Here is a 12445-nt window from a genome sequence, read left to right as displayed (position 1 = left end):
CTCTAGAAACAATCTCTGAGAAGAAAATCTCGGGTTGTCTGCAGCTGGGACTCAAGACTTTAATTTGGTCGAAAAGGCTCGTCAGACAGTCAATGACTGTTGACGCCTCGGCTCCACTGGAAATGTCGTTTCCCCCTAAGCACACTACAACGATGTCCGGGTTGTACCTCAACATCTTGGAGATGATATTTGGACAAGGCTGAGAAGCTGTTATCCCACCAACTCCAAACCACCCGACTTCAAATGGCATGACAAAGTCTGTAAAGCTTGAAGCTCGCTTCACGTAGGAGGAACCGAATATGGCGACTCTCATGGTGGCTATAAAATAAAATCACAAATTTCACAGTTATAACAAACTCAAGGCAAATTATGTAATTAAATAATGATTACCTTTTTTGTCATCTATGATTAAAAAGCAGTTATCAAATTTAAAAAAATTGCTATTATATATGATTTTAAAAAATGAACTTTTTGAAGTTATACTAATTTTGCTTTGAAATCAATTACCGTGTCGATCATAAATGGCTAATTGGTTATTAATTATGCCTAAAACAACCTCAACATGAAGTACGCTGGGAGTTCAAAATAACTGTTAAACTATATCATCATTACTGCTACTCCTAATTTAAATTTTGTTCGTACATCAATAAGACGATTAACTCTCATTACCGCTTCATACACGAATTCGTAATCGATGACGCAGAAACTGAGTCCTATATTTATATATATAGATTAATCACAATGTTGTCAAAGAAAGTTGGAAATCTATTTAATTCAGTTTGTTATCGAAAATTAAATACAATAGGACTTTCAAAAATTCCCGTGCGTGTAGATTTGAAAGACACAGCCCTCAGTAATGTGTCTTTAAGATAATAAAATGTGGAGAAAACCTACCCAAATAACAATAAACCTTTTTTAAGTGATCAGGGAATACATCTCACATGCATGTCCATGTTTAAGGTGCAGACAAATTGGAGGTGCATTGTAGCGATATATGTATTCTACGAAGAGGATACGAATAGGAATAATAATTTAACCCCCCCCCCCCGCCCAATAAAAATGTTTTAAAAAACCGTAACGACAGCCACTACAAATGTATATCGTCTGTTGAAACACGACGAATTATCATCACGTTGAGTTTCAAACAATACATAATAGATTGGATTTAATAAATGGTTTCAAAAAGTTATCAATGTCTTGATTGTAGGGAATTCAGAGAGACAAATAGTTCGCTGTCTTGATAAATAGCGTGTCCCAATATCAATAATTATCAGTAATTACAGTACTTGCAAAACGTCCATAGTTTGAAATGAAACTGGATTTTTTTTTTTATGATTTAAACATATTAAAAGCATTCAGTGTACCTAAAAATAATACGAGCTTCAATATTAAACAACTTTAAATTAATGTTCATAGCATTTTGTTTGGAAAGGGGAGAAATGTCTCGCTGAAAACAAATGTAAATTTTTACTTCGTTATGCAAGACCAAAAACAGCACTGCTTATCCGTGTTTGATCCCGAGATCAAAACGAATGAATAAAAAATAATAATATTACACGCACATTTCTAGAATATTTCTGACAATTTAATTTTGTGGAGGCTTTCAAAGTGTCCTGCCCTGTTTTTCAATCTAGATTTTTTAAAATTGTTGTGCATCGATCATATACCAAGTTTTTTAAAGTTAATACCAGTTAATATTGAATAAAAATCACGTGACTATTGTTAGTAGAGAAATATTGAAATAAGGGTTGTCGGCAGACTTATAGTATATTCTAGGAGAGTTCTGCCAGTAAAACTGTTGCCCAACTCTTGCCACGTGGAGGCATCTCCTGTTAAGAGTCTTTTTTTTTTTTTTTTTTTTTTTAAATAAATAAATATATTATACTCTATTTAAATAAATAAATAAATAAATAAATAAATAAATAAATAAGTAGATATTCTTTCTGTTACATGTTAACCTAGATTTGCGCGAATGTGGCTCCAACTGGAAACCAGCTCATAAGGAGACAGGTCGTACCACATTTTCCCTAATGATGTGTTTGGCGCGAATGGTGGCTCCAACTGGAAGCCTGATCAGAGAAAAAAAGGCCATACCACCATATACTGACAGTGTTTGAAAATTAATAAATTAATAAGCACGATATTGAACGCGTATATACAAGGATATTTTTCACGTTTTACCCGTTACTTTTTAAATTTAAAATCGACAATATAATACCATCCGGCGATTGCTGTTGCCAGTATCTCGATGTAACCATTAATCCACCGTGAAGAAATCGGTCGCAATATATTCCGTAATTCCATCATTACTCCACTACCCGAACCCGACACACGGCCCAACTGACGAACAGACCAGTTGTGCCTTACGCCCTCTGCGAATACTGACCTACCTTCCAATAAAAACATGACATTTTCATTTAAGTATACTTTAGGACACAATTTATGAAGGGTGCCTAGCAAATGCTTGAAGTGTGTTGAAACCCTTATTAAAGTCAAAAACATGTTAAAATTTTTGTATATTACAAAGGATAAAATATGACGCTGAATGAAGTAAGGTAAATCAGTGAATTGCTTTTGGTTTACATTTTCTGTTTCCGGAAAAATTTGCTTACGAGCCCTGACATAATCACTTGGTGTAAACTTTTTAGGGGGTCGCACGTTAGACCTTAATCGGACAGGTGATAATACTGGTGGCTGTTTGTCTAAATTTGAATCGTTTATCCTATCTGTAATTGGAGATAAAGAAGGTGGAGATAAATAAAATGATGAGTTAAGACTTGGGGGAAATAACCTGTCTTTCTCTGTGGAGCTCAGATTGTTTGTGTCGGAGATTGCTGTTGGGGAAAAGCGTTGCAAAGTCGGCGTTTCCAATGCTGGCGGAACAGGAGAATCGATGTGGTCATTTGCAGTCTGAAATAATTCGTTGTCAGGAAAAGAAGCCGAAGGCCCTATGTTTACATGGCTGACCGGAGGAGATAACGAACTGTCGTTGGTGGATAGGTGTAGGTGGAGAATCGAATCACTAGAATAATCTGTAAGTTGAGGTTCAAGTTGAACTTCCTGTAACGAATAGTGAGAAAAATCATTACTGTGAACATTGTTATTATCTGTGTTGTTTTGGTTTGAGTTGAGATCCCTGTTTGGAATACACACTGTATTAACATTATGAAAATTAACTTCATTAATACAAATATCCGCCTGCGTTTTGCCCGGTATCAGGTTCTAATTTTAAAAAATGATTTTTTTAAGTTCTCGAACTCATGGCCTAAATAAATATGTAAAAATGTTTTCATGATCATATCTATTCATTTGTGAAAACATTAGGTATATACGATCAAAAGGCTCAATATTCACCATAGTCATACAGGTATGACGAAATAATTAATATATTACAAATATATAGGTAAAAATTCGGTCAATGTTTAACAGTTACAACATATATATTACATTGTTCAATTTTACATATTTTTCCCTTTTATTATATATTTAATTCCCAAACATTTTTCTTTGTATTTGATCTAACTTGAAACGTGAACTTTCTTCATATGTGGAAATGCGTTTGTCACGATGGCTTATATATGAATATTTGCATATCCACTGCTCTCTCCCACTATGTGATGCAGATGTGCAATTAGCGCGCATCATGGAAAATATGCCAGCAGAGCTATTGCTATTCATAACGCCATGTCGACATAACATATCTTAATTAAAACCATCAATTCAGTACTTTTTTAATTATGCGATATTAAATGCGTACACGATAGACATGAAAGACAGAGGAAATTCGAACTGAAAATTCGCCAGCGTTCCTTACTTACAAAATAAACTTCTGAAATCAGTAAAAGTAGTTCTAAAATGACTAACTTAGTTACGAGATGTTTTCATGTTTTGTATCCGTACGATGTCTGCTCCTTTGGTCAACTTTGACGGAAAATTCTAACAAATACGTTCTCTAAAACCATTTATTATTAATCATTTCTGTTATTGTAAGGTAATCATGCCCTTTTCACGATTTTTCACCGTTTTTTTATATAACTGTCTCGTTTTTTGGAGTCGCCGCCGTTTTTGGAGTTCACGAAATGCCCGCCTCTTTTTCCCTATTTTGACGAAAAATCGTACACTTTGGGATGTCCGCCGTTCGCGATGGCCGTGACAGAAATGTCCGTTTTGTCCGCCGTACATTATGTCCGCCGTTACGAAATGTCCGCCTCTTTTTCGGAAAATCGTCACGTTATGTATGTCCGCCTCTTTTTCGGAAAAATCGTCACACTATGTCCGCCGCTAAATGTCCGCCTTTCCCCCCCCGCCACCAAGAAATGTCCGCCTTCCCCCCCCCCCCAAAATCGTCACACTATTTCTGCCGTCACGAAGTGTCCGCCAATCATCCAAAATTGTCGTCACGTTATGTTCGTCCCTACAAAATGTCCGTCCAAGATTGAAAATAGCGTTTTATTTTTTCTTTTCGGTGTTTAATATATGTATCTTTAACGAAACTGGTAATAACGTATGCCATCAGAAATATCCACCAAGAAAAATTAATAATAACGGTCTGTTTTATCTAATTTGCTACAAATGATTTCATTGAACAACATTGTTTCGATCAATTAATGGAGATTTGTTTAATTTCTCTAGATTGTTTTCGGTATTTGAGAATTAGCAAAAATGCAATATAAATAAAATTATAATTGAATAAATAATCGGGTAAGAGTTGTATCTGATCAAATCCTGATTGACGAATTTTGAAGCGCAGAGAATATTAGCATGTACATGTAGGTACATGTATATATTTCCTAAGGATTTTCATTATATGTAAAATTTTAATTCTCACAAATACGAATTTTTTGCTGCAGCAGACAAGGATATAGCATGTTTTATAGTGTGCCAAAATAAGGAGAAATGCAATTTAGCGGATCTGAATGGGATGGGGGGTCAACAGTCCCTCCTTTAAGATATGCTAGAGAAAGAGATTCCAAATATTTTTTGTGTTTTAACCTAAGTACCGGTAATTGTCTCGTGAAAGGCTACTTATAAAATTTATGTATGAAAAAAAAAAATCGGTTGTTCAAATAAAATACGCGCCTGCAATATTGCATGCACTGTTTTAATGTGACATATTTATAGATTTTTATGATATATTTTATTAATAACAAATCAAGTAATATCAGTTTGTTGCCTCTCATAACAGGAACATTGTGGTTTGCCGCTTGAGTCAAAATGTTTCTTGTTTTAAATACCTAACTAAAAGGTTTTGTGTAGATATGACGAGTTTAAACAGAAGTCCGAGCAACTATCACTTGTTCCGAAATTTCTGGGAATTATAAAAAAAAAAATAAGTTATACTTGTGTATTATGTACTTGATGTGTATTTTTATAGGTATTACGTATTTCCTTTTCATTTACCGAAAAGTTCGGTAAAATAAATGGGTATGTACGTCAAGTGCGACGTTTCTACGTCTGGGTTTTGTGTAGATACGACGAGTTTAAACAGAAGTTCGAGCAACTATCACTTGTGCCGAAATTTCCGGGAATTATAAAAAAAATAAGTTATACTTGTGTATTATTACTTGATGTGTAATTTTATAGGTATTACGTATTTCCTTTTCATTTACCGAAAAGTTCGGTAAAATAAATGGGTATATACGTCGTAAGTGCGACGTTTCTACGTCTGTATTCATTGGTATCTTTTCGAATAATTGAATGGCCCTTAAAAGGGCCGTTTATTGTCAACTCTTGATGGTCTTGCTTATTGACAGCAAGAAGAGGACTGTTCCCGCCTGGTTGAAGTGGGTCTCATCGGGAAAGTAATGTCTTGGAAATTTGACATCTATTCTGATATAGGTTCTGCCAAGGATTTTCTTCATCTTATTGTTAACAGTCCTACCCCTTGCATCAAACTCTTCACGCTGCAGAGGAAATCGAAATTTTCCTCTAGAAACAATCTCTGTGAAGAAAATTTGAGGTTGTCTGCAGCTGGGACTTAAGTCTTTAATTTGGTCGAAAAGGCTTGTCAGACAGTCAAAGTTATTCTAAAATCATGAAAAAATTGACGGCAAAAATGAGAACCTTCTCTTAAAGTAATTCCACCCTCCTATGATGTCATAGGTTTTTGCAAAAACTGTTTTTAGTTAAAATTAATACCTGATAGAACAATATCTTTTGGAGGAATGCTTTTCAATAGGTGTAATGATAAATATTGTAAAGTAAAAGAATTTGAAATAAGCATTTTTTTTATTTAATCAATTATTCAATCTTTAAAAAATGTTGACAAGGGCAATAACTCCTTCTCAGGTCTCTTCATTCGGGCATTTGCTTTATTATACTTCTAATGTAACATAGTTTCCCTGATATTCTCAATTCAAAATTATCTTATAAGTAGAAAGTATTTAGGAACATACAGCATCAGAAATATGCATTTTAACCAGTTTTTACATATTTCTCATAATATTGTTTACAAAAAAATGTGCGATATTGTTGTTGACATATACTTCTGTTTATTTCTGTCTCACACCTTAAATAATATGGCGACCTATGCATTTTTTGCAATAATTGAAAAATTTAAAATTTATTAAATAAAAATAAATGCAGTTTTTGTACTTTGAACCATTAGAATTGCGATGGTGGAAATAACTTAAATGGTTATTTTATTTTCATTAACACTATATAAAGATAATCATGACTTGTGCTAAAGTAGGACATTAAAAAGAATACATGATTTTTAGCGATCTAATTATATAACTGTAACAATAAATTATCTTTTTAAACATTACTGACTTTCAACGGCATAAAAGGGTATTTTGGTATTGTCTGTTGCCTAACCCATTAGGCTTTCCAACGAAGCATTGTGCAAAGCAACGCTATATCCATTACTCTATACAATGTGTTTTTTTAACAAAATGTCCCGACTTTTGATGTTTATATTTTTGCACAATAATAAAATATTTATAAATCTATTCTAAAGCCCATTTTCTTGCAATATCATTGTGATATAAGCAATATTAAACAAAGTCATTATATTTTTTTTCCATAAATGACTGATGTTTTGATTACATTTTCAAAAATTAGTTTGTGAGGTTTTTGTCTTTAGAAATGAATCTATGGAATTTTATAAATCAAACAAAACAAACAGAAAATCTCCAAAGTCATGAATATTAGTGCCTAAGATTTTGAAAAAAAAGTACTCATATGAAAACCGATCTCCCCGGAAACAGACTATTTTTTTTATTAAAAATGTCCAAATATATGTCAAAAAAGGACTACAGAGACAAAATGAGGATGCTGACTGGAAATATTGTGCACGTGACTCTCAGAACACATAAAAATTACGTTTTATTACGTTATATTGAAAACTACTGCTGATGTTCAAACTTTAAGAATGTCTGTCATAAAAAAAATAACTGATTAAGAATTACATAAACTTTCAAGATTTATTACGGGTTTGTAACCCTTTATTTTCAAATTATTAAATATATTATGCATTTCTTATATATGTAATGCATATGATTAAAATAAATCATTTTGTCTAATAAAACTATTTATTTTCTGTCTTCAAATGTACAAAATACAGGTAAATCCAAGATGGGATGTAATTACTGTAGTAAAATTATTATATAAACATTTATTGTTATTTGCAAGAGGGAATAGGTGGAATTGAGATTTTTAAAAAGTGGGAATAGGTAGAAGACACCGGTGGAAGACGTCGCACTGATTGAGGGGCATGTCAAAATTACATCAAACGCAACCGAGATAGTGTACCCCCTTTCAGGTAGAGACAGGATGTGTACAATACATTTAATGACACCTGTGATTCTAAAACAATGAAGCCCTTTTCAACAGACACCGAGATTCACACCTTTTGTTTTATAGCATGGGAAAAATTTTAACTACAATTCAAATACAATGAAATTGCATTCAATTCCTGAGTTTCAGGAATTCTGAAATGCGTTCAACGTTCTCTTTTCATGTATTTTTTTTTTTAAATATATAACTGATTCAATTCATAAACAATTAAACACGTCAAAACTGCTTCTTATTTCATTCTTGGAGCAAAAAGTTACAAATTTTAACCATCATGAAGAAAATATTAGAAAAAACACCCCCCCCCTAACTAAAGATGCTAAAAGAAAAGAAATTGCATGCATTGAATAATCCGACAGATGCATCAAAACAAAGTTTATGAGAAAAAGTAACTTAATTCAGGTATTTATAAAATTAAAGACTGAACTATTTCGCTTAGAAATATAAATTTTCGATTTTAACCAATTTGTATTTTATTTTTACATTTAAATGATAACATTATGCAGTATATGTACATTATCCCTAACACATCAATACACATTGGTTAAAATTGAAAAATTATTTTTTAATTCAAGAAATGATATTTAGTTAAAATAAACATGAAGACATGATAAATAGATAGCATTGCCGGCTTTGAGAACATTCTGCTTGAAAATAAATCTGGAACGACTTTATTTATTAAACAATTAGAGGATGGTAATAGAAAAACAACTTAAATTCATCATCAATCTGTTTTAATTATTTTACAACATACATGCTGGTATTGTTTGTTTAATACTTACCCGATAGTCTTCATTTTTCTTTTCAACCTGTCACGTGGCGCAGCAGGGGTCAAAGTAAATAAAGATACCTACCTGCGGCCAGGTGCGACCAAGCAACGCGTTCCCCATTGGATGAAGTAAATACGTGATCATTTGAAAATTTAGAAAGTGGTTTGTTCTAGTCGGTAAAGGCATGGGGCACGTTTTACAAATGAACTTACGACTAAGACCATTTTTTTCCCTAAATTTTGCAAAATTAAGAATTCTCTTCAAAATTATTTTATTAAAGAGTTATATATATATATATATATATATATATATATATATATATATATATATATATATATATATATATATATATATATATATATATATATACAGTTAAAAAGTGTCAATTTTCTAAAAGAAAGGGCGTACTTTTATGAAGGCGGACATTACGAGACGATATTTACAATCCGGAATATTGAAAGACATTTCTTAACGGCGGACACAATGTGATCAGTGACGAGTTTACCGAGAAAAGACGGACATTTCTTGGCGGCGGACATAATCTGACGATTTTTTTTTTCGAAAGAAAGGCGGACTTTTCCTGGCGGCGGACAATATTACGATTTGTTTTAGAAGGTATGTGGGTATTTTGTGGCGGGGGACATAATATTACGATTTGTCGGGAAGAAAGGCGGACACTTTGTGGCGGCGGACATAGTGTGACGATTTTTCTGAAAATGAGGCGGACATTTCGTGACGGCGGACATAGTGTGACGATTTTTCCGAAAAAGAGGCGGACATTTCGTGACGGCGGACATAACGTGACGATTTTTCCGAAAAAGTGGCGGACATTTCGTGACGGCGGACATAACGTGATGGCGGACAAAACGTGACTCAACACAAATAATTAGAGAGCGATTGTGCAACTGAATGAAAGAGACAGCTACCGTCTTTAGGAATATCCCCAACGGGAATTAAATTTCGTTCAAGCGCATTTCGAACCAAATCGTCATGGGCTGTATCGGTTCTCGAGAGGCTCGGTCCTTTAAGTTGGTTTACTAAATTATCAGAAAGATAGAAATCCGATATATGCGGGAAATTATGGGAAGGCAGTGAACAGGGAACTTTGCTTTCGCGGCAACAAAATTTATTTAATTTGTGTACACAGTTTGGATCCGATTTTCGGGAGCATTTCTCATTGTTACACTCGCACAATGGATCAAGCCTTAATCGATGACGTTTTTGTCTTTTTAACAGTTCTTCGGAACGTGAAATTGCTGCTATGTTTTGTACATTTATCCAACGCGACACCCCACTGGAAAACCTGATTTTGTTAGAGAACGCGTTGTGTTTTGTGCCGATTATTTTTCCCCTTTCGAACCGCGGCCTAGCTTTATTGTAATTTTTCCGAGTTTGGGATTTTACGAACACTTCGTCGCCCACACTATAGACACTAACTTGATGTTTTTTGAAATGGTGCTTTATCATGGTTTTTTCGCGTTTTTTCGATGCCAGTAGGGCTGCCTTGCGAATGGCGGACTGCTTTTTCAACTCTTTCGAAACATTATTTGAAACGGTTGGTCCAAGACGAGTAGACTTACGCACACGATTAGATTCCCGTCCTTGATATACGTAAAATGGAGAAGCCTTTAAAGAGGAGTGATACTCCTCATTGCGCAACATCGCGTATTTAGATAAATCTTGAACCCAGTTCGAATCGCTTGTTTTTAGTAGGTCGTACTTAAGCTTTGATTTCCAGGATTTATGAGACGATTCAATTTTACCTTGACTTTGCGGGTAATACGGTCGGCTTTTGATAATTTGACAACCCAATACCTCGGTCAACCGGGTTACCGAACCATGGAATTCGCGACCATTATCACATTGTATGATTTTCGGCGGTCCTTCGCTTTCATAAATGGACTCCAGCGCGTCTGCGATTTCCGTGCTTTCTTTCGAGTTGAGCGGGCGAAGCCATACGTAACGACTGAAAACGTCTAGAACCGACAAAATATACTTGTACTCTACACCGTTATAAAATTCCGTGTGTCGCGACATATCAACTAAGTCAATTTGGTGGCGTTCTTGTATCGAAGTTGCACGAATCGGTTTAAGAGGAACAACGTTATCGAAAATTGGATTGACGGACTGCTTTTCGGGAAGAGATTTAAGAGAGGTTTGAACCTTCCGATGTGTTACGCCGCTGAATACAGATTTTAAGCGATGTCGAATTTTTCGTGAACCAGCGCCCTTACTTTCCTCGAATGCCTGTTTTGTCGCGGAACTAATTTCACTTAACCTTAAAACCATTTTACCATCAACCAAAACACGTTTTTCTTGAGCTCCGGTCAATGGGTTCAGGCAATTGGCAACAGACAAAGGATGATTCTTTCTCCAGCGACGAATCATCCTTGCCGCATTTTTTTCTTCTAGTGTTGCCTTTCTTTCGTTGACATCATTGATATACTGGTTCAACATCACTTCATGATTGCCAGGATGCACTCTTCAACTCGAGAATAACCGAATAAATGTAAAGGCATCATTTTTTTTAAAACAAAGAAATCGTTACAAAAAAGAAAATATCATTGGATATGAGACTTTTCGGATGAGGGAAGAGATATGGACCTCTAATTAATACAGCACACATGCATCTTATCATTGCACGTCGGCTTTCTAAACGACATATTGATTCTTTTTCTTATTATAACTTTTTAAAAACACTTATTTTTTAGAAAATGTATGTATAATTTTAAAAAGGTTAGTTTTTATAAAGACGTTTCTTTCGTTTACAAGAACCCTATAATTGAAAGCAGATTTATAAAATCATCAAATGAATTACTGCTTAACATCTATATCTTTCTATAACATTTGATAAATTCTGAAAGCCATAAATATCGTCCATTTATTCATGCACGTTTGTATACAGAAACAACCTGTCCCACCTCCACGCTGAAAATGATACTTTTTGCGCCTCTATCACAGGAGAGTTACAATCTTGAAACTCGCGTATTGGTCAAATTTCCTATATTCACACAAGTTTTATAAATGTATTATGCATATTTTGTCATTTGTACAAGTTTGTACAAAGTTAGGATCATGGTAAACAAAAGCTTTGAAATGAATGACCGTTTTCTATAATTTACTATAGAAAATAACAAATGTCGGCCCACCCCTGCCACATTCTATGGTTTTGTTCTTTGTATATTCGTAAATTTCAGCGGTAGAATTTGTTGAATCGTACGGTTTAGTTATCAATAAATGATTTGGGATGAAAATTTTTGCTTTATTTGATTGTTTATTTTTTCACATTTTACCGGGGCCCATAAGTGCACTCTTTTACACGTGAATTCTTTTATTCTGTTTTTATTACCGAAAAGCACTACCTGAAAAATGTTGGATAGCATTTCTTGAAAAATGTTCGAGATGAAAACTTAAAATTGTTGGAAGTGAAACCTAAAAATGTCGCAAATGAAAAGTTGAAAATTTAAAACATTCCGGATATGCAATGCCATGTCACAATTCATCTTCATTACCCTTTAATTAATCTTATTTTATATGCATGTGAGTTTTTTTCTTTATCTTTTTAAAAATATTTTAAAAATGAAAATCATTATCATAAAATGTAATCATTCGCTGAGTGATTTTCGAATCTGAATTTTAGTATGATCATGTATTCAAAGGTGGAGGCGGGGGGGGGGGGGTCCTATACTTTGCACACATGTTATGCCTCTCATTTATGCTATTGTATCATAATCATATTTATTATACAATGTATTAATTATTTCCCTTACAATTTTGACGACTAATCTATATAATGCACCTCATGAACCACTGGTCTGATGTTGGTGTGACAGTGAGTGAAATAAATGAACTGGAACTTGACTACGGGCACCTGTGCTTCT

General features: G+C 34.1%; 1 protein-coding gene across 1 annotated transcript; it reads right to left on the bottom strand.

Annotated features, from left to right (window-relative positions):
* Positions 1-2184: 2184 nt before the first annotated feature.
* LOC134275091 (uncharacterized) lies at positions 2185-11021 on the bottom strand. The gene is made up of 2 exons (XM_062757344.1): positions 10380-11021; positions 2185-3222 (listed from the first exon to the last, which is right to left on the bottom strand). Exons 1-2 carry the CDS (start codon positions 11019-11021, stop codon positions 2185-2187), a joined length of 1680 nt encoding a protein of 559 aa, XP_062613328.1.
* Between the last annotated feature and the right edge of the window lie 1424 nt (positions 11022-12445).

The sequence above is a fragment of the Saccostrea cucullata genome, unplaced genomic scaffold (genome assembly GCF_032062105.1).
Source record: "Saccostrea cucullata isolate Sc308-1 unplaced genomic scaffold, CSIRO_AGI_Scuc_v1 ctg363, whole genome shotgun sequence".
In the NCBI taxonomy this organism is placed as follows: domain Eukaryota; kingdom Metazoa; phylum Mollusca; class Bivalvia; order Ostreida; family Ostreidae; genus Saccostrea; species Saccostrea cuccullata.
This window is presented reverse-complemented; position numbering and strand designations above follow the sequence as displayed.